The sequence below is a fragment of the Sminthopsis crassicaudata genome, chromosome 4 (genome assembly GCF_048593235.1).
Source record: "Sminthopsis crassicaudata isolate SCR6 chromosome 4, ASM4859323v1, whole genome shotgun sequence".
Taxonomy (NCBI): domain Eukaryota; kingdom Metazoa; phylum Chordata; class Mammalia; order Dasyuromorphia; family Dasyuridae; genus Sminthopsis; species Sminthopsis crassicaudata.
In genome coordinates, this window is record NC_133620.1 from 160705240 (window position 1) to 160729537 (window position 24298).

Sequence of the window (24298 nt, forward strand, 5' to 3'; positions counted from 1 at the left end):
CCCCTATTTCCCACTTCTCATCTCTTACACAATTATCACTTGAAAGTTGATCTACATATTAAATCATCATTTGGATATTATTATTATTATTATCTATTTGATATCACTATTTGGACACACAACTGTCAACTTCAGTTCAGTGAGCATTTAGGAAGCACTAGCTCTGGGTACCCTACTTGCAGTGGGTATTACCCACTGGTAATGGGTAGTATATACATTTGGTCTATATTTTCTTACGTCTTTATCATTTTTTCCATAACTCTCCAAAATGAACACTGCCTCAAATGAAGAATGCTCAAGGATCCCATAGTCCTTTGCATTGTCATTTATATGGTTCCTTACCTGAAAGGCATTGCAAATTGGGAAATCAGATCCAAATTTTGTACTCTTAATAAAGCAAGCTCAAGTATCAATTTAAAAATCTTCCCAAATGTCCATATCCCACAGCAAAATTTGAATTCCTACAGTCTATACCATATAATCTATTATTTTGACATGTACTGCACTGTCCTGTTCTTTAGTTCTTACAGTGCTCATTGACTTAACTTTCACATGTAATTTTGATGTTCCCCCTCCCAACACAATGCCTTTTGTGCTTTAAATCATAAATGAGCTTCTTGTGCAACAAGAAATTCGGTTCTGCACACATATATTGTATCTAGGATATACTATAACACACTTAACATGTATGGGACTGCCTGCCATCTATGGGAGGGGGTGGAGGGAAGGAAGGGAAAATTCAGAATAGAAGTTAGTGCAAGAGATAATGTTGTTAAAAAAAAAATTACCCATGTATATGTACTGTCAAAAAAAAAGTTATAATTATGAAATTTTAAAAATGTAAAAATATAAAAATAAAAAAATTAATGAGCTGCCTGTGACATTGTAGATTTTTTTATACAAAGAGAGAGCAATGCTTGAATGGTAGAAATGCCATTGGATTGAATGAAATGAGGAGAAAGGAATGAAGAATCATTTAATGTTACTTTTAAAACCTAAACACTTTCTTATTCAAAATTTTGTGTTAGTAGAGTCATAATTGAGATGGCGCTTATGGCTTAAATTTGCAGCTAAAACAATTTTTAAAGCTCTTAGATTTAATCTCTTTTTTAGAAAACTTAGAAAATATATCCTACCTTCTATAGTAAATAAAATGAGATGAATAAGCAGAGATCATTTAATCATTAGGATTTAGCAGATATTTATTAAATGTTTGCTATGCCTGAACAGTGCCAAAGGGAAGTTATACTGCTCCAGTTCTCAAGGATATATAGTAAGAGGGTAATATAAGACAAGTATCTAAATAAGTAATGTATAGATGGCACAGTGGATAGAGTACCAGCTTTGGAATCAAAGGACCTGATTTCAAATATGACCTCAGACATTTGTTAGCTATATAACCTTGAACAAGTAACTTATCCCTGTTTGTCTCAATTTCCTCATCTGAAAATGAGATAGAGAAGGAAATGGCAAACTTATCTAATATCTTTGCCAAGAAAACTCCAAGTGGGGTCACAAAGAGTTGGGCACAACTGAACAACAGTAAAAATGCTTTATTCTCTCCTTTCCCATCCCACCATCTCCAGTAAAATATGAGCTCCTTTTGAGCAAAGACTGGTTCACTTTGTTTCCCTAGAAATATAGCTTTAGAACAGGAAGAGATTTTAGAAACCAAGTCCAGCTCCTTCGTTATATAAATGAGAAAACAGCTGCTCAGAGAAGTGTAGAGACTTGCCTGGAATCTCATAACTGAGAAATATCTAAGATAAGATTTGAATCATACCACACTGCTCAATAAATGCTTATTGAGTTTTATGTTCAAGGTAAAATATGTTCCTTCAATTAATACTCTTACAGTTATATATTTTAGTCCCTCACCACCCTGGTCACATATACCCTAGTTTCTCAATATCCTTCATAAAATTCAACACTAGAAACTTAATAGGATATTCCAGATATGGTCTAAGCAGGACAGAGTACAGTAGGACTATTATCTCCCTCGTTCTGAACACTTCCTTTTTAAATGCAGCCACGGATCACCTTTGTTGTTTTGGCTGCCATACATAGTACGCAAATGACTCACACTAAACTTGCCACCCACTAAAACTTCCATGAGGTCTTTTTCACATGAATTGCTGTCAAACTAGGCTTCCATCATCTGGTGCTTGTCCAGTTAGTTATGGGTTAGTTAGGGTGATGACTTATAGTACTTATCTGATTTTCCATAGCTAAGAAGTAGCAAAGTGCAGACTAGAACCCAGTTTTCCCAGTGCTGGGCACATTTCACTACACCGGAATAATATCTGAATGCCTAAGTTAGTCTTCAATATGACCTTGTTGCCTTTCTAGTGGAGCAAAGTCAATTCAGACATTTTTCAGTAGAATAAATTTTCTCTCTCAAACTCAATGACCACCACCATATTTAGTATAACTGGGAATGTTGAACATCTTTCATGTTAAGCATTTTGAAAAGGGGGCTATAATGTTGTCTTAAGAAGTGATATTTTAATTTAATGTGAAAAGAAGTGATATTTGAATTTAATATGAAATATTCTTAGTATTTTTCAAAGAAGTTTCTGTTGTTAGCCAATGTGAAGTTCATCTCGTTGAAAAATATCGTGTGTGTGTGTGTGTGTGTGTGTGTGTGTGTGTGTGTTTGCTAAAAGAAGCCTCGGATTCAAATAAAAAGCTCCAGACTTTTTTTCCCTCAAAGATGAGACAAAAGAAATACAAAAACTTATATCACCCAGAAACTGGAATATTCATTTATTCATTGAACAGTTTTGTTTTTCAGTCATTTTTCAGTTGTCTCTGACTCTTTGTGACCCCATTTGAGGTTTTCTTGGCAGAAATACCAGAGTGGCTTGCCATTTCCTTCACTAGATGAGGAACTGAGGCAAACAGGATTAAGTGACTTGACCAGGGTCATACAGCTAGTAAGTATCTGAGGCCAGATTTGAACTCAGGAAGATGAATCTTCTTGATTCCAAGACTGGTGCTCTATCCATTGTGCCAACTAGATGCCTCTTCAGTGAATAATATTTCATTGAAATTATTTTATCATTCATCATATTGTTATTTAGCTTTTTAAGTTTTGTCTTCCTAACTTGATTATATTTTATATTTTTTCCTAAGTAGTTTATAAGTTTCCTTCAAATCCTTTTAACTACTCAGATATGCTAAGTGGTTTTTTCCCCCCAAAGAACATAAAGAGAAAGATATAACTTATCATCTGGGAGATATAACATTTTTAAAACTCAAGATAGGTTTTTAAAAATGGATATAAACACCAAAAGTATTTTTGTGGGCATAATAAAGAAATCTGAGGATTGATACCAGGGGATGCATACAATTTCATTGTAAAACAACCATGTATCCATTTATAGGCCTTTAGGAAGTTCTAGGATAGCAGAAATCCATGGTGCGTATTATTAGTAATAATAACATTAGCTGACATTTATGAAATGCCTGTTGTGTTCAGTGTAGAGTGCTAAGCATTTATAATTGTCTTATTTGATTTTCAAAACAAACATAGGAAGTAAATCTAATTTTTCCATTTTACAGATGAGGAAACTAAGGCAAACAGAGGTTAAATGACTTGTGCAGGATCACATAGCTCTTAATCTGTGCTTGGAGGATAATATGAGAATGAACTTAGATTTATTGTTAGTTCTTACCATCACCCTTTGTAGTTCGTAATAGAATTAAGTTAAAAGGAATAATAAAAACATTAGACCATATGTATATGATTATTATTTTATTACAGGAGGACATGGTAGAGAGAGACACACAGGATGGTAGGGTGGTGGGCTGTGATTTCTGGTACTACTACACTGATGAGATTTCAAGTTATGTATTTGAGTATTATTAAAAATAACAACTATATAGCAGTGTAATTGGTAAAAGCTGACTGTGGGTGAGGTGAAAGGCAAAACCAGTAAGTTGGGGCAGTCATAGTACTCTGTGCTAGAGAGAAGGTATCACAGTTGTGAAATTTGTACCCTTAAAGACAAAGTAGCCCTCATGGTTCTCAATTCTGGATCTCTCCAGTTGTCCTCCATCTGATCCTCCCTTCCCCTCTCTCTTTTCCTGAAGCTGCAAGAGAAACCGTGTGGTTAGAAAGAGAAGAGAGAGCTCGGCAACATTATGAAAAGCACTTAGAAGAGCGCAAGAAGAAATTAGAAGAACAGAGGTTAAAAGAGGAGCGACGACGAGCTGCTGTAGAGGAGAAGCGAAGACAAAGATTAGAAGAGGATAAGGTGAGAAGTTCTGACCAGTGTCTAACCAATCTTTTGGTCTCAGATGCAACAAAATTATAATGTATGCATTTTCAGGAAAATATTGCTATGCAAAGTGAAATTGTTTCCACAGTGATGACCTGTTTTGCATATGGCAGATTTGATTTGAGAGAATGAGCTGTTTGCTTTGTGAAGGAAATTTCTGCATGTAGCCTAATTTTCTAGAAATTAAATTTGCAATCCAGAGTTATTTGTGCTGAAGTATTGAGGAGTTCCTAAAGAGGGAGGATGAATCCATCCTTCTAAATCAATTATTCTTAACATCTTTTGTGTCACTGATTTATTTCTCTATCACTCAACCTATGCATCCCTTCTCAAAATAATGTTTTAGAAGATATCAAATAAAATGCATAGGTTTATCAAGGAAATCACTTATGTTGAAATACAGTATTTAAAACACACACACACACACACACACACACACACACACACACACACACACACACTCAATTTGTTAAGAATCCTGAGCTAAAATGTTTTTAGTTAGGGTCTGTTGACTGTGAGTCAATGTGCCTATTATTGGAAAAAGGTCAAAGCGTCTGAGTTAGTCTTAGTCAAACTAACCATCAAATCCTCTTTCACACTTAAGGAACGTCATGAGGCTGTTGTCCGGCGCACAATTGAGAGGAGCCAGAAGCCAAAACAGAAACCGAATAGGTGGTCCTGGGGGGGATCCCTCCATGGCAGTACTAGCACCAGCATTCACAATACAGGTAAGAAGGGTAGAGAAGAGCTCCTAAATCATTTCTTTTTCTTCCAAAAACCAAGAATGCTGCTTGGATCTCATCAGATAGGAACCAATACCAAGAGGGAAATGTTTGATTCTTTTTTCCCCCTCTTTTTGAATCTATACCTCAATTTTTGCAAAGAGAGCTAAGTTCCCCAAGTAAGGAGAAACATAGAGGAATAAGACACTCAAGAAAAATTGAATCCCTTTACCCTACTATTGAATTAGATGTTTTGGAGTTTTTTCCCCTTATGTTTGAAGAGGACGTGTGATGAATATAGGAAGCCAGAATAGGGTTCAATCTTTCAAGTGTCAGTAAAACTGTTGATCTCAAGGGTTCAAAAATTTTAGCAGCAGTACACCATTCACAGTTTATAAAATAAGGTATGGATTTGAACTTGGTAACACTTTAAGCAAATAAATTACCATATGTGGTTCAGTGATAATAGATGAATTAAATTTGTATTTTTCTTGTAAAGACACCAAACATAAGTTTTTTTTCCTTTTCTCACTAAAATTACTTTATTTGTGCCTTAAGTCTTTGTGTGCTGGCTAAAGAATGTATGCACTAATAGTGTAGTACTAATGACGAGGCCAGGAAATAAAATTATTTCTGAAATTAGAAATAAAGCACAGTAAATAATGTAGAATCTTCCCTCTTGATTTTGAACACAATTCTCATTATGTGTGGAAATTAGTCTCAGGGATCAAAAAAGAAAAAGAAATAAATATCTACATGAGCATTTTAGTGAGTCTTTCTTTATATCATTGTACTGTAAATTGAACATACCTTTATTTCACATGGTGTGTTAATACTTTTTTTTCCCTTTTTTTTTTCATTTGTATGACACGAATGATCTTGTTTTTGGTTTTTTGTTGTTTTTGTTTTTGTTCTTTGTTTTTTTTTTTTTTTTAATTTATCTTGAAACATCATTGTTTTACATTTTGTCCTTAGGTGGTTTTGTTGAGACACCATTCACCTTTCTCGATTTAGCAGGCCTGGACCACCACTTCACACCTTTGGGTGGTACTAGAAAATCTGGTACAGCCATCATCATATCTCTTGACTCCCTGACCTGTAGCTAGTGCCACAGACCTAAGAACAGTTCATCCCTAGCTGAGCCATCATCACTTAGACCTAATGCATGCTTAAAATCCTACTGCTTAGCTCTAGATCTGACTGATAGCACAGTTCTTCTCAAGTGTGATCATTATTGTTTGGGGGCTTAAAGAATTTAAAATAATCCAGCTCTCCATCTATGATTCTGTGATACTGGAACCATGGACAGAAGTTTCCTCCTGTTTTTCTAGGTGAGCTAGCTTATGTCTCTGGAATTACACATTCCTTCAGGACATGTTCCATACATGATGTAAAGCACTTGATTTGGAATCAGATGACATGAATTGATTAAAATTCTGGCATAACTCCTTGCTTTCACTGTAGTTCTGGGCAAATCACTTAGCCTCCATTTTCTCAATGGTAAAATGAGCGTTTTGAATTAGATGACATCCAAGGTTCTTTCCTCTTATAAATTGATGGTCTTTTCATCCCTTGGAATAACTGCATTTCCTGCATTCAATTCTTTTTTTTATGTAAATCATTAAAAATGTTTATTAACTAAGTGATTCAAAGATCCAAAGCATCCCATTTATTTTAAATCTAATTGATCTTGATTACTTTTGCCATTTTTCTTACTTGAATAAATGCAAAAAAAAATTACTTGTTTTTAAAATTCTGTAACCCAGCAGTTTGTGTATATATGACCCTGAACAACCACTTGATGAATTATTAAAAGAATATGAAAAACATGTAACTATAAGTTCAATTTACAAGGTTGTTAATCATAGCTTAAAAGCTATTTTTTGGGGGGGTTCTTCATGATCTCATCACAATACCTGCCCACTAAGTCATATTAATATAATTAATGAATATTTTCTCAGAGTTATAATTTCTTTCTCAGAGTAATCAGAAATAGTTTTCCATGACATATAGGAAAATCAACACATTGTTGATTTTCTTCTTCTTGTAGATATTCTTTCATCTGGATTTTTTTTCTGTACTTTACAAATTTAGCATTATAGATTTCCAGAGATAAAAGGAGGAAAACTACCTAAGCTCAATTTCTTCTTCTACATTCATAGTATTAATAAAACCATTGCTGCTACTGAAAGTAAAAGATCTAGCAGCAATTTTTACTTAGACTGCTGAAAAAATCTACTTTTTTTTTTCCAGGGTAGTGAATTGGGGGACTTGATCTACAGGCTTTGAGAATAGACAGTAGATCTACTGTTTAAAAAAAAAAATCTAAAAAAAATTGGAGTTGATTAGATTTTTCAAGTCATAAAATCCCCAAGATGATTCCAACAAAGAATCTTGCTTTAAGCAAGGCCTATATTTTCTATAATTTTCAGAAAGCATTTATTTAGTAAATAACATAGTAATGATGTGCAAGAAGGCTATATATTGAGAGCTACATGGGTGAAAGTTCCTGGCCAGGATATGCTTTAAAATATTTCTCTCCTGGAGAGAGAAATAGTCTAATGCATTTCTAAAATCTCCTTGAGATAAAAAAAGAGAGAGAGAGAAAGAGAGAAGAGAAAGATTCTCTAATCCTTATGTTCCATTATCTCACCATTCATGACCAAGATGTTTTGATTTATTTTTATTCTGATTCTTTCTTTCTGGTTGCCGTTTAAATTTTTTTGGCTTTGAGAGTAACTTGGAAAGCCATCAGATTCTATCAAAGTCAGTTGGTTAGAGATAGATTCTCAAAGATTATTTCAAAGATATTTCATCAATATAAAAGTATCCAAAAGAAGTATCCCTTTTGAAAGTTAAAATGGTTTTCCTAAGAAAATCTAAACTACAAGCCTTTAGTCCTACTAAAATAGCTATCAGAAGATATAATTACACGTTTCATGTTTATGTAAAGAATATTATTTCATAAAGCCTGTTGAAAATAGAGATGAGAATACAAAATGGAATTGTGATTTCATTGATAGAGGGAATTTCTAGGTGAGCAAATTTTTGTTTGATCAACAAACTATAAATTAAAATATTAGAGAATTTTCTAGAGCAATGAGAGATTAAGTGATTTGCTCAGGGTCACATTGCAATATCTATTAGAAGGGAGATCTAAACCCAGGCTTTCCTGGATAACTTGCTATCTGTTACACCAAACTATTTCAAACCTTGGAAATAATGGTCCAAAACAGTTCATTTGTTCAAGGAAAAATGGCCCTGTAATAAGATATTTAGACAAGAAGAAATCTGTCAACATATAAATTAAATTAATATTGAAAAAATATTGAAAAATTAATAAATCCTATGGAATTTTTCAAATATTTTAATATCATATTTATATATTTATTTTAATCATGTAATTTAATTATAATAAATTGGTAGTATAATGTAATATAGTATTTTATATATTTATGTTTTAATGTAATATTTTTCAAATCACTGATGAAAATAAAACTCAGCACAAAAAACTTGGGTATTTTTTTTAAGAGTCTACTGAAAATTTTTTTAAAGAATAATGTGGAGCCCTTGCAATTGGCAGTATTGAGGAAGAAAAGTGACACTTGTCTGAGAGGCAATTACCTAAAGGGTTTCTATGATTTATTAGTATATTATTAACTGGATGTGTTCTTCAATATAATAGAACCCATGTAACAATGAGCATGAGTGGGTTCGTTTCTATTCATAGCATGCTAGATTCAATTTTGCCATTTCTGTCACTATTATCCCCTTTTGACTTTGCACGTTATACATGATAATAATTTGCCAGCAAACCATAAGTTATGAGAATCAAGATAATAAGATCTCATTTCACTTAATTTAACTGTTTCTCTCTCTTGGAAGGCGTATTTGGAGGAGGGCAGATAGTTCATCTGTGCTGTGTAAGACTGCTCCCAACAGTGTATGATGGTGACAAGTGATGATCCTTAGTTGTCTTATTTCAAAAACTGGATGCTGTTGGCAGAAAGCTTCCACACCTTGAAAGAGTTTCTTCTTTTGGACACTCAAAAGTATTGTTGTTAGCTTGCTTTGGTGTCCTGGGGAAATTACATAACTAGTTGCTAGAAGCTACTTTGCACATACACACCCTCAAATTTTTGGTTCTTTTTATACTTTTGTGCACTTTCCCTAGGAGAGTAAAACCCACTTGTTGTTTTCGGCTCGGTTGGGGTTGGGGGGAGAGGGAGGTATCATAATATATGGTCACCTTTATGATTTCTAGTGATGCTGTTCTAAATTCAGCAGAGGCTTATGCCTTTAATCCTCCTGGAGGGGAGATTTTCCTCCATCCCAACTCTCTTTTCCAGGAAGAGTGAAATAAGCGCATTGTGTTATCCCTATGCGCTATGTCCCCTTTAGTTTAATCTACTATATCCCAGTTGGTTTTGCTGACACAGAAACTGATGCCCCCAAAACTGGCTTTGTTTGTCCTACCAAAGAAAGGAATTTCCTGCCCAGCCTTTAAGTTACCCATCAAACATCCACTGAGAAAACTGTGCTATTTTAAGTGATCTAGCAATAGAGCTGAATCCATCCAGACCTAGCTTTCCCTTTCATCTGCCAGCTAGAAAGCTTGGGTCTTGCATGTGGGCTGTCAATTAGCATTATCTCCATTTGTTTTAGATCCAGACAGGCGGTCAGTTTCAACAATGAATCTTTCGAAACATGTTGATCCAGTCATTAGCAAGCGGCTCTCCTCTTCATCTGCAACATTACTAAATTCTCCAGATAGAGGTACAGTCAAAAGGAAAATTTTAAAGTGTTCTGTCTTATTACCTAATGGCTCTTTTGCATATTTACAGCTACACTAAGCATCTGAAGTTGTTTTCCTTCCCTACATTTCTTAAATAGGAAGAAAAAACTCCAAACTAAAAAAAGCATTAAGCGCCGAACAACGTTTTCCTTGCCGAGAAGACCATTTTTCATTTTAGAACTTGGCTGAATGATTGCATTTAGTACACGGTGAAAATGGTGCTTCCTGTCAAGTTTTTAGTAAAAGAGTTTACAGCGCCAGAAACAACCCACTTTATCCACAAAAAATGCACGTGGCCTTTTCTGAGAACATTTATTGGGGCTCTAGCCACGTGGTCATTTGGCTGTTTTTCTGTACTATGGGAATGCCTGGTTTTGAATTTCCAAGCCTCACTTCAAGTGGTTCATGTTGGTAAATGTCATTGTTTGAATTTATTTCTCATTGAATCAGACATTTTTATTACATTTCATGTGTCTATGTTCTTGCTTTTTCATGTCAATTCATTTAGCCTTGAGATTTGCCTTAATTTCCACAATGTCTTCACAAATTAGCAGTCACAGCCTTCCCATTAGCAGCATTTCATTCAGATTTTGAGTTGCTTTCATTGCAAGGATTTACAGTACATGAGATGCTAGCAGTTAAAGTTTTGTGTATATATATATATATACCACAAAAGGAAAAAAATCCTGCTTCTTTTAAAGGTATATATTATACACTTTTTACAAGCTGAGCTATAAGAAATATCAAGATTTTAAAGCTGACTTACTGTGCAATATGAAAACATTCTTTTAAAATAAACATCACAAGCTGATTACTTTGAAAATTTCATTATGAAACTGTAAATTTTCAGTGTTTATTGTCATCATGTATATATGTATAAAATGTATGTTTATTCTATACTTGTGTGTATGTATATTTCTATACTTTTCATATTGTATATTCTTATATCGTTTATGTAAAATGTTAGAATGTTATAAAAATGTTGAAAGTAACTGTTAACATATTACTTTAAAATATTTGAACCTAGGGACAAAAAAAAAAAAAAAAAAGAAGGGGAGCTCCTTCTTTAACACAAACTCTATTTCTGTTTCTAAGCTATTTGAATTTACATTCAGAGATTCTCTTTGACATACAATCTAGAAAATACAGTTAAATGATAGTGATTTCACATACAATTATCCCTTCAATAACATAGAGATTAGGGTAAAGATGCCCCTATTAACTGGAAAATCCACTTAAATTTTTTTGACCTTCCCTTTATCCCAGAGAAGTCTGAATTGTTATAGTATTAAAAGAAAATATATCTCTAATTATGTAATATTATACATATAGTTTATGCATTTCTGAGTTTCTAAACTTTTTCTGTATCATCTGCTAGCCTTCACAGTTTACTTGTAGTTTCTGCTAAACTTCCCCCAAAATCTCATTTAATTTCTTATGGTGACCTGGGATATACTGAAAACATTTTGGGGAAAGTCACAAGGAGGAAGAGGTAATTGTACGTGCAGGAAGAACCTTTTTTCCAAATAGTATTTATAGTTATACATACAGGCCTCTAAGCCCAACAAAAGCAACTTAGGAAAGCTGTTTTTTTTAACCATTTGTCTTTACTTTCTATGGACTTGATCTGTTTAGCATGTCAGCATATATTACCAGCGTTCCCTGGTGCCATGGCTGGCGTTGATAGAACAAGAGGTTGCTTAACTTTTCCCCTAGGAATGTTAGTGACAAGTGCTAAGGCTGTCTCAGTTAGTAAATCAGGTAGAGAGAGTCCTATGGATGGGCAGCAAGCAATAGAATGTATAAGACAAAACCTAATAGATTGACTTCAGAGTCAGAATCTGAAAGCTAGAATGGGCCTAAGAAGTCATTTAATATAATCTCTTTCTCCCTCCCTCTCTTCCCATGTTTCTACTTGCTTTATAAACAAGGGAATTGAGGTGGAAGAAAAATTAAACAATTTATCTAAGGTCAAACAGGTTACTGTGGAGCAGTGACTAAAAGTCATGTTTTTTCTGTGCTTACTGTAGTATTGTAAATGGCTAATATATTTCATGGGGATCCATTCATGGAGGACTTTTCCCTAAATGTAATCATTTCTTTTTGATGAAGAATTATGGAGAAAGCTTTGGGTTTCAGAGGCAGGTGACGACCAAGTAGTAGATTACAGTAAGGATCAGAAAATAGCAAATTTAAGATTTATTCTGTTTGAATAAGAAAAGCAGAATTAGGATACTGACTACTAGGCATGGTTCTAGGAAACAGAACAAGACAGAAATAAGGCACCACATTTATTAGATCCTTCTTTTCTGCCTCTTTATCAAGAAAGCATTGATCTTACAGAGGCTTCTGGGTGAGATCAAAGGAAAGGACAGGTTCAAGTTCACCAGAACTCCCCAAAGAAAGGTTCATGTGATAAGAGTAAGCACCAATGTCAGGAAGTCAAGTAATTCCCTTACAGTGGATCTGAGGAAGTCAAGGATTTTGGGGTTGTTTCATTTTTTTGTTTTTGCCAACAGATATATCAATTTGTGTATTTCATTCCTAAAATAGTAAGATTTGAGATAAGGAGGAATTTTTCTTTCTGTTAACTGTGAAAGAGGAATTGTTGTTGGCATATTACTTAAAATCATTTTTATCTATTTATTAAAATGAAACTAGGCAACCCAACCCAAGGAGCCATAAGGACTCATTGTTAAGTCATTTTATCTACTACTGATCTAGTGGTATAGAGAAACTTTATTGCCTACCCATGTCTTAACTTCTACATCCATGCTAAATTTCATATATCCTAGATCTTCTTTGCTTATTCATGTACGATTAACTGTGTCCTCTGATTCCCACACACCGGTGTGTCTTGTTTGGTTTTTTAATATTCTTCTAACCTTAGTGAAGTGATAACCCACCTAGCTACCTAGTTATAAGAAGATGGTCCATAAAATCTAACTTAGTCAAGTAAAGATCCCTATGAAATTAGTGTTTCTTTTGAATTTTGAACCTTTAAGAGAGTATTATGATAAAACTTCACTGTAATAGGAAATGAATTAAGAAATACTTTTCTTTAAAGAGGGATTGTGATTTGCTAAGGTTTTTTTTTTTTTGGAGGGGGGTCATTGTAGCCACAAAATAGTTTTAGTCACTGGAAATTGTTAGGTTAAGAGCTTTCAATTAATTTCTCATCCTCTTTGATCTTTCTTGCTTAGCAAGTTTTTCGAGAGATGAGACATGTTGAAGCATAATAATGATAATATTAGCAGGTATGTAGATGATAGAGTTTTAAGATTTTTTTCCAAGTATCTTATCTTATTTGATCCTCATAACTCTGTAAGTATTTCTATTATCCCCATTTTACAGATGAGGAAACTGAGACGAAAAGAGATTGTAACTTACTTAGGGTCACACATCTAATCATTGTGTGAGGCAGGACTTGAACTCATCTCTTCTTGTTTCAAGTCCAGGGCTCTAAGGAAAGCATTCTTTTTTTGAAATAAAATCAAAGACAGTTTTACCTGTATGAACTTCAAATTAGCAACATGTCCTTTGTGAGTATATAGTGCTTTTACTTTTAATACTTTTTCCATACAATTATTCAGAGATCTGATCCTGCACCTTCTGGAGGAAATCTATATCTTTTTAAGAAGCTTTAGAAGAATAGATTTACCATCTCTTAATCATAAGGAAAATTACAATAAATTTTAAATTTTCTTCTTTTTAGGTAAAGGAAAAGAAGAGAGGTGTGAATAATACTTAATCTTCTTAATTCTTAAACTCAAAATAAACCTCTACAGGTTATTTTAAGAGGAGGAAAGAGGCACAGTATACTCTCTGACCCAGCAATCTCTCACACCAGCATTATCATATATTATTAAATGATGTCTTGGAGTCTTACATAGTATCTCTTTGAAGCAGTATTACAGGGACAAAGGAATCTGTATGGATCCCCATGAACTCCTTAGAGACATATATACCTATTATAAAGGAGCTATTTCATTAAAAGAATAATCCCTATCATGAATGCACTTGAAAAATAGTTTTGCAAAGAAAGGAACACAGACTGTTTGGGGACTAGAGAGTAATGCTGAAATCCTGGATTTTGTATGTGGATTTTATTACTGTGTAATTTGTGGCAAAATATCTAGTTTTATGTGCCTTGATTTTTCCATCTTCAACCCTAAATTTCCATCTACAATCATCAATGTCAAATTTACTTCAATGTTTGTTACAGAGTAAGAAAAAAAATGGTGGTATGCTAAGTAAAATATTGCTCTCAATATCTGTGACCTCCTAATTAGTTAGCACCAGCACATAATAATTGGTACTTTAAGGAAAAGCCCAATACAAGTGTGTATTCTTAGACTCTAAAATGCAGCTCTGTAATTTTTTTTTTGGTGGATTTCATGGCTCATATTTTAATTCTGTTCATTCAATTATTTAATAGTAATAACAAAGTTCTAATTATAAAACTTGACAAATTAAATAATGAGTCAGATAAAATAATAAATCCATGATGCTGTATCACATTTTAACATTATTTATTTTGATGGGTACTATTTAGTTTTCATTCTGCAATAGTAAATGAGAGACCTGTAAAGAAAAAAAAAAAATCCTCATATAGAAGCAAAGTTTTAGATTGGCATGTGCTTAGCCATTGAATGGCATTGAATGGGAGAAATGAGACATAGGAAAGAGATTCTGGAAGAAACAATTTGAATCTTTGAGTTACAACTAAGAAAAGTTGAGCTTCATCCCTCAGAGGCTAAAAAGCAAAAGTGGAAAGAGATTCGTCAACCTCTCTTATTATCCTTCTCATTTTTTTCTGCTTCAATTCCTTGTCATTCCCCACACACATTCAAAATATGATTATGTGATGAAAACCTTCAGTTAATGTAGTTCACCTTTTTCCCATTAATTTTTTTCTTACTCTAATATAATATATTCTAATTTTAGGCTATAGTAGTTTCCATAGAGATTAGATTCAGAGTTACACTGTCATTAAAGTCTAAGCTATTGTCACATTCATTCACTGGGATTCACACAGATTTATAGATGTTACAATTGCATTCTTTTATTAATGTTTTATGGCATTTTATATAGTAATTACTCTAACAATTATGACAGTTTAATTATTGGGATTCAGTCCAGAAAGCCTAAATCTAACAGTGTTTCTCATTTATCCCTAGAGTGAACAAGGATGAAAAAAAAAAAAAATCAGGATTGAATTCTTTAAGTATGTGCTCACATAATTATGCTTTAGTAAACTGGGAATTCCTTCCTATTGTTGATGTTATAATCATCATGACTTTCCTCATAGTTTTGCCCCACATAGTTTCCTAATGGAAGTCAAGTGCCCTTCCTTTGAGAATCTGACCTTAAAACATTAATCTAAGAAAACTGACATCTTTTTAAGCAAAGATGCTGCTACAACCTAGTATTTTTGATGCTGAATAGGTGTCACCTTCAGTTAATCATTGTGAGTTTATTAAATACCTACTAGGTGCTAATCACCATTCTAGGTGCTGAAGATACAAAGCCAAAACAAAATAGTCCACAAGAAGCATTCAGTCTATTGTACTTTTTAAAGTACATTTTTTAGGGGACTATATTCCAAAATACAAATATGGAATCTATATTCCATTGGATCTTCACAGAATTGGCTCATTTCTCTTAAGATATTTTAAGGAAATCATTTTTGTAACTTCTCTAAGTGGTAGTCATCTGAATTATTTAGGTAATTAATTAAGAGATTTAAGAATTGATTTTATGAAGGATCAATATATATTTCTTGATATTGGCTGTCAAGCCTTGATTGTTACTTCAGCCTACCTCCTTTTGTATTATTTTCACTTGAGTGTTCAGGATTGATATTGGTCATCTAGAGATTTTTTTTTCCTTCAAGTTGGCTTATGGCTCTTATGTTTAATTTTATCTTATTCCAACAGTAAACCTTATCTTCTACCATAAATTTGAATGTGGCTTGAAAGTCGGGGACCTGGAGAGCCCTATTTATAACTTTAAAACCATTACCATGACTGTGCTGAATGGAAATATAGGAATAGAAGCACCATAAAGTGCTTGCCATGCAGTCTGTCTTTTTAAAATTGTGTTAAATTGTTTTTCTTATTTAGTTAAAAGTTGAGGAGTATATGTCTTGTCATATACCTATATGTGAATGTTTTTCCTCATTAGAATGTAAGCTCCTAGAGGGCAGGGATTGTTTAAGCTTTGTCTTTGTATCTCTGGCACCGAGCACAGTGGCTGGCATGTAATTGTTTAATAAGTGCTGGTTGATTGACTGAAAAAGGAAACTGGGTTCTAGTCCCAGTTTCCCACTTCTTAGCTGTGCAGCCATGAGAAAAGCCAGTGTCCTCTGAATCTCTGTTCTTCATTTGCTCCTACCTCACAGGGTTGTTGTGAGGATCTGTTCAAATAATATACCTGTAAGGCGTTTTGTAGAACATAAAGTGCTAATAGAAACAGAAGTTGTGATTATCTAGTGATCTTCAATGGGAACCCTTTTGTTAGTTTTTTGTTAACTCAGATGAAAAGTCTAATATTCTGGCAAAGCCTTTGTTGTGGCTAATTCTGCAATAGTAGATTCAATCTACTAATCTGCTTGGGTGGGTTAATACAAACACCCCATCTGAGGCCCGGATATCTTACAGATAACCACCTGCCTAGAGAAGAGATGGCATATGCTAAGACTACATTCACAATGTTTGTTTCGTTTGTTGAGCAGAGTTGGGGGAAATCAGGAACAAATAGGAATTAGCAAGATGTTTGGGTTAGCTATCATAGTTTAATGGCTACCTGTTTAAGGTAGGTGATGAAATGGGCTGTTTCAATTCAACCATGTTTGATTAGAGCCCCTTTTACAAGGGATGCACCAGGCTAAGCATTAGGGATACAGAGTAGATAATTTGATCCTCTTAGGAACTCCTAATGGTGATGTTCAGCAGACTTCACTTTTCCAGAAACCCCAGTGTCATTTCAAGACGTTGAAGTATGGAGACAGTAGCGATAATGTGCTGAGCCCCCTCATCTGTGGAAAGAATGCTCTCTAACATCTTACTTATGTGGTGACATTTAGCTCGCCGCCTGCAGCTCAGCCCCTGGGAGAGCAGCATTGTAAACAGACTCCTGACGCCCACACATTCGTTCCTGGCCAGAAGTAAAAGCACCGCTGCCTTGTCTGGAGATGCAGGTAAAACTTTACAAAGTGGAGCCTTCTGGGGAGAGCTGAGCATCCTTTCAAAGCATTCTAAACAACCATTTGGTCTAATCAAATTTCAGCTTTCTCTGAAGTGCACCCCGCCAGGTGAAATGGCTTTGGAAATTTATCTGTTTGGTGTTGGTTTCATGCTATCTGTATTGTTTTCTTGTCAAAGTCTTAGCATCTTTATCTGGACACCAGATGCCCATAGAGACAGAAGGGAGCCTCCTGCTGTTTATCAGATGTATCTAGATACCCTCTTTCTGTTCATGGCAGATATGTAGCTGAACAATTTCCCCTTTTTTCATTTCTATGCCTTTATTTGAGTAGAAAAATAGAAATGAGCATCATTTATTTTGGCATTAATCCTTATAAAGAATCTGGATCTAAAATCTAGAAGTAAGAATAAAATCAAAGGGTAAGTCTTTTAGGTATAACAGAATATGGTTTCCTTCATGTGGTCTCAAGCAACAAAAATTCCTTGTGTCTGTCTTCCATGGGTAATTTAAAGAATACATTATCAGCCACAGAGAGGTGTTGTGAGACTAAAGTACAGCATTGCAGATTTGGGGAAAAAAGTTTTTAAATTTCCAGTGTGGATTATTTTAAACTATTATTTAAGAACCTCAAATCACAACACAGAAACAGGTCAATTAATTTAACTGTGAATTAATGTAAAGCTATACTTGTTAGAAAAGTGTGCTTTAATTTCTCCAAGACATCTTTCATCTTGAATTGATTCATATGTTCCCAAATGCCTTTGAAAGGGGATTAAGTGACCAAACCATTTCCCTTTGCCTTCTCCAAATAGAAAAATGAAGATAATTTGCATAAAGTTCCTCCTAAAGATGCTTTGATTCTACAAGCTCCTGTCCTTTTTGCCTGCATAAATAATATTACTTTATACTTTTATAGTTATCTTTCATCTAAGGTACTTACAGGACTTTACTAGCTCTATCTCCATAATTCTCACAACACCCCTATGAGGCACATAAGGTACATGGTATGATTATTCCCATAGCAGAAATGAGGCAACTAGGAAGACTAAAGGATTTATTCCAGGATGATTCTATGGCAGAGAAAGAAGTGAAATCTACATCTGCAAAATTTCAGATCTCATTATCTCTCCCTGGTCCCTGGCACAGCCATCTGTGCATAATGGGTGTTCAGTTAAAGAGCTAGACCATATTGCTTCTCATCATTTGAAACTCATTACTAGATTCTAGAAGTGTGGAATTCTGATTTTTAAAAGCCATAGTTTTGCCCATTGATTCCATCCTTTCATAGTCATCAAATGAAATTATCTTCATTTACACCTAAATGAAGAACACCACAATGGTTGTATGGCTTCGTGATTTAGTATGTCTACATTATATGTTGTTTGATCTCCAATCATTTTTGCAGATTGGGAATTACTTATTTCCCTATATATACCATTAACATTCATTAGAGCCCTTCTTACTTCATTCTTTTCCTTTCCCAAGTGATCCCCATTTTCTTACCTCCTTTCATCAGTGCACCTGGCCAGAGTAATTCTCATCAAGTATTCTAACAACTTCTTATCTGTTTTGCAATTTCTTTCACCTGTTTTCCTTTTTCCAAATGGATTTACTCACATAATTCTCTCTGCAGCATGAACCATGTACTTCCTTTTATGTTACTCGATGTAATAAGATAACCCTTATATTGCGTTGTTACTGATCGTTGCTTAACTGTACTCTAATATGTTGTCTGTCCATTTCTTATGCCAACAAAATTTTTGAGATTTTCTTATTTCAATTGGAGCTTATGTGTGAAAAAAACTTTCAATTTTAAGTTTAATGTCAATATCTTAATTTTTTTTTTATTTTCCTTTGTTTTCTTTTTGGTCTTCCATTCTTTAGGATTATTCCTTTGCTATAGCTCTTTTTCCTAATCACTGCAGGAATGAAGAAAACCAGGCATAAAAGTAGGGTACTTTGAAAACTACATTTTTCCATGTAATTTTCCATGCCACTTATAAAATATCAGCTGCTTTCACATCTCAGAAGCAAAAGGGATACCTTATCTCTTATTGACATGGGCAATATATCAGTTATAAAATGAAGAAAGTCTTTCATGGCACCTGCTTTATGTGCCTTTACCTTCAATTGCTTTTCTATAATCATTCAACCCAAACACTTGAAATGTGAGTGATCATTTATTTTAAGACACAGAAGCCTGTTTAGGCAGACACAGTTTTTCAGAATTCAGAAAATTCAAATGTCTTGAGAGGATTAGGGAAAATTGCCAGGCATGTTTTAAATATGGTGTTTACAGTGGAAATAGTAGTTGGAAATTAAATTACTTCCCATAAGGAAGCAATATCTATTGAAAAAGATTATTTCATCTTTTCTGTGTTTCAGTCCTGATCACTTGAACTAAACTAGTAGGTTGTTCCACTGTTTCTCCTTGAGTTAACTTGAGACATGAGGATGAAAAAAAAAAAAAAATAGTAATACCATGCGAGAATTTTTCAAAGACATTTTCACTTTTTAAAAATCTCTATTATTTAAGTATATTATGATAAAAGAGTTTGGACAGGGAATGAGCACAAATTAGTGTAAGATTATTTCTTCAGAAGATTGAAACTACAAAATGAATCATTTAAAGAGATGTACCCTATTAAAGGACATGCTCAACAGAACAGAAACTCACTGCATCCCTAAGAGGAATTTAAAATTGTCCACCTTATCTGGAAGATGATACCTTAAACAATTAAGGTTTGGGATTTTGCAAATGCTACACTGGGGAAGATTTGAATATATTCTCATGTTCTCATTTAATATTATCTCCTGCTACATGATAAAATGTAAACCAATGGGAAGGATGAAATTGGCATAGATCCAAGATATTCTCAGAAAATATTCTTCAGAGACCTGCTGAAATTGCATTGCATTTTATAGGAGAAGGGAAAAGGTATATCTGGATGCTTCATTCCACTTTGAAGGTGAAACTTATGGCCTTGGAGTCGGTATGTTTCTGTTTTTATTTTTTTCCCCCTCAGGGGATTAATGACCAGGAGGAAGCATACATAGCCGTAGGCAGAGCCAGAGGCCATTAGCCTCAATTGATCAATAATCCTGAGGGGAAAAAAATAAAAACAGAAACATGCTGGCTCCAAGGTCATAGGTTTCACCTTCAAAATGGAGGTTAATGGCCCCTGGCTTTGCCTAAGGCTATGTATGCCTCCTCCTGGTCATTAATCCCCTGGAAAGGGTAGGTTTGTGAGAATGATGAGATTCAGTGACAATGTGTATAACCTTAAGAAGCTCTGGAACCTAGATGTTAGGATTTTTCCCCGAGGAAATTAAACTTACTTTTTAAGTGATTGAAAAAACAAATAGTTACTTCTGTTGAGGTTCTTACAGAATCTGCCATTAGCTGAAAGAAAATCTGATGGCATATCCCATAATTTAACTAGGGAAAGCATACAATTATGAACTAATTTCCTTTTGTATATCAAACCTACATGCCACTGGATGAGAGAGTATGCTGTCTGAAAATTTAAAAATCTCTGTGATTGTAGATGTCCTTGTTTATGATATCCCTATTACAACCCTCTAAATTTAAGTATAATCTTTTGCATTCATGAATAATCCCCCAAATGTTATAGAAATTTATACTTGGTCACATTTTAAATAGATCAAGAGATATACCTAGTATTTATTTAAATAGTAAAAATGGAAAACTTAAGCCTGAAAACTAAGACTACCCTTGCCAGCTGAGATAATTGAAAATAAATTTGATCATCTACATGCAATTACATAATGATACTTGTGTAGTACATTATTTTAGCATCCTTAAGGCTATAAAAACATGTAATTCATGGTAATGCTCATTTTATGGGGGACAGAAAGTGATAAATGTGTTTTTTAAAAGGTAGCTCAAAAATATTTTATTTTTTATTAGAAACGTGTGCTTTTAGAAAAGCTAAAATAAATATATGTAATAGTGATTAAATATTTTAAATATGTTTACATGTTTAAGATGATCTTTGATTTTTTTTTTTTTTTTTTTTTTTTTTTTTTTGGCAATGATGATTATAGATCCACAATTAGAACACTGCATCTGCCATCAGTAAGACCTAAATTCAAATCCAGCCTGAGAGGCTTATTAGCGCTTTGATGCTGGGAAAATCACTTAATTCACTGTCTGCCCCAGTTTCCTCATCTGCAAAATGGGGATAATAATAGCACCTACCTCTCTAGAGTCCTTGTGAGGATCAAATGAGACAATTGTAAACAAAGCATTTAACACAGTGTCTAGCATATTGTAAGGTCTATGCAAGTGTTTATTATTACCCCCAAAATGTGTGCTTACATACACATTGATGTCTATTTTAAACACAAAAAATAAAAGCATCACTCATCTAATTTGTGGGCTTATAGCTAAAACCTTTATCTTTAAAAAAAAAATGTAAATGATAATCTATCCTTAACTCCTTTAATAGAAAGAAATGTAATTATTCTTACTCCTTAGGCTGCTGAACTTTCCTCCTGGCATAGTTGTACTGTGGCTTGCTGGCTGGCTTGCTAACTCTGTTTCTGTGTATGTCTGTATGTCTCTGTGTGTGTGTGTGTCTGTGTATCTGTATTTCGGTCTATGTATCTGTCTTTTTTTCCCATCATAATGCTAGTTACAAGAAATCTGACTTCTGTCTACATAACCTTTAAGCCATCCTTAAATCCTATATTTGTCTGAAACAAACCACTCTTGTGTCCTCGAAGGTAGATTTTAACCAGAACCATCATTTATTAGCTAAGACCATTGCCTGCTGCCTTTCATTATTGGCTACATCTGGATTTTTGATCTGTTGTCTAAATATGGCTGAATCACTCACAAGATATCCATCCATTTCATTTGAATGCCCATTTATTCCTTTTGAAGGCATCATGAGTTCATGGGGCCATGGGAAGAATTGAGTGATGGTTCTGGGTGATCTAGAGATAATAATATCTTCTCCTTCCTTTTCTTCTTTCGGCTTTGCTCCTTTTCCTGCACTTCGCTTCTGGCTTTCCTTCTTCAACTCTGATACTACCCTGTGTAAAACAATCAACTGCATCCTAGTTATCCCCATTTGTCCTCGTTCAGCATCTTGCAGCCCCATCAACATTATGTCCTACAAAGCTGCACATTGTAGAAATCCAGTTGACCGGCCCAAACTCTTTGTAACACCACCCGAAGGTACTGGGCGAAGGAGAACTCTGCACAATACAATGGTGAGTAATCATTGGGAATGGGTTAATAGGGGTGCAGCCCCAAAAGACTGTTAGAACTACAGAGAGATCCAAATGACCTTTGGGGAGAACAGCTGTACCCTGGCCCCAATACCTGGATTTTGTGCCCTTCTCATGCCCAAATCTTAGAATCCCCAGCTCAAAAGTCAAAATATAGCTAAAATTTGAGCCTCTACATGAATCTCTTCCTGCTTTCCTCTCCTACTTAGTGATCAGCAGCCCCTACCCTACAACACATATACTGTACTGTCAATTGCTTAGTAAGGAAATCTCAATAAAGAATATCCTCTCCTGCTGCAAAATGGGCTCATCTTTGGCAAGCAGGGGAGGTACATGTACATGCTAGGAAATTAGTTTGCACAGTGCATTGAGAGCACCCAAAGTTGTCTTATTTGGACTACTCCAAATACAATCCAGTAGATAGATAGCTGCTGAATGACTGAGAATCCATCAATTAATAAGTATTTGTTATTTACCTAGTATGTGCCAGGAACTATGCAAAATATTGGGGATACCAAACAAAACAACTTTTGATTAAAAGGACCTTACATTCTTTTAAGGGAAAATTCACATGTACACATAGAAATAAATACAAATACAACTAACACATAATTCCATGTGTGTGTACACAGTATGTTTGTATACATATATGTGTAAATAATTTACCTCTCTTTTTTTTTCCTGAGGCTTTTGGGGTTAGTGACCTGCCCAGGGTCACACAGCTAGTTAGTGTTAAATGTCTGAGGTCACATTTGAACTCAGGTCCTCCTGACTTCAGGGCCGGTGCTCTATCTACTTTGCCACCCAGCTGCCCCATTTACCTCACTTTTTAAGGGAAATCACATGTACATTTTGAAGCAAATAAACATACCTGCATATATATGTAGGTACATGTGCAAAGATAATTTTATTTCACTTGTGTTTTTGAGGAGTATCACATGTACACATAGAAGTGAATATAAACATCACATACTTATATGTGCGTGTATATACATGTGTACATATATATGTTTACATGTATGGTTTGTCCATTTCCCTGCTTGCTTCAGGTTCCTCATCTGTAAAAATGAGTTGGAGAAGAAAATGGCAAACCCCTCCAGTATCTTTGCCATGAAAGTTCCAAGTGAGGTCACAAAGAGTAGGACACAGCTGAAAAACAACAATAAATAATTGATGGGAGCTGGGGAAATCTAAAGAGGTAGGGGACAGAAAGGAGTATGATGTAGGCATTGGAGTCAACTCATTTATGCTAAGGCACAGAAAGAAATGTGGAATCTTATGTGCCAGTAATGCAAATAGAACAATGTGGGTGGACTATAGAGCATGTGAAGGGGAGTGATGAGTAATAAATCTGGAAAGGTAGGCTGCAGTTAGATTATGAAGAACTTGAAATACCAGAGAGAAATGTATATTTTATCTTAGATTGGGAGTCACTGGAACTTCTTAAGCAAGGAAATGAGAATTATTAGCCATTGTTGCTGTGTGATAGTCTCTAACACACTCATGGGATTACATTAAGAAAAGTCATCCGTAAAGCCCAGGATGTGTCATATGGACTTGAGCTGGTATTGTCATGTCAAACACTAGGATGACTGTGTTTTGTCTGCCTGTGGTAATGAACAGCATCTCCAAAGAGGAACGTAAAGATAATTTCCCACCTTGGCTCTATCTCATCAGTAAAATCTGGATGGCTGATTTTGAATGCATTTACAAAACTAGTACTCTTTTGGTGTTTTAAAGATGCATTTAGTTGAAAGTTAATTTATTGTGGAATCCCCAATGATTAAGACACTTGGTTCATTTCCCACCTCAGATATTTTTATTTGAGCTTGGACAAATCACATTAGTTTTCTGAACAGCATTTGTTGCATATCTGTGAAATGAGGGGGTTGAACTAGATGTTCTCCAAGGGCCTTCCAGATCTAATCTTTGACCATTAGTCTTTTAAACTTTGATTTTTATATGTCTATTATATGATTTGATCATTAAGGAAAACAACATGTCCATTCTTAATGGAGATGATGCCACAG

The 24298-nt window shown here is 34.5% G+C and overlaps 1 protein-coding gene across 5 annotated transcripts in view; it reads left to right on the top strand.

The window, feature by feature from the left end:
- The window catches only part of MAP7 (microtubule associated protein 7), a 233538-nt gene that overhangs the window by 171288 nt on the left and 37952 nt on the right, over nucleotides 1–24298 (top strand). For 4 of the 5 annotated variants that reach the window (XM_074309743.1, XM_074309742.1, XM_074309741.1 and 1 more), the window contains exons 4-8: nucleotides 4096–4259; nucleotides 4888–5011; nucleotides 9671–9781; nucleotides 16888–17001; nucleotides 22123–22250. In XM_074309743.1, coding sequence (XP_074165844.1) covers nucleotides 4096–4259; nucleotides 4888–5011; nucleotides 9671–9781; nucleotides 16888–17001; nucleotides 22123–22250 — 641 coding nt within the window. Of the gene's footprint in view, nucleotides 1–4095; nucleotides 4260–4887; nucleotides 5012–5980; nucleotides 6068–9670; nucleotides 9782–16887; nucleotides 17002–22122; nucleotides 22251–24298 lie in introns of all 5 variants that reach the window. The other variant, XM_074309745.1, reaches the window with a different exon arrangement.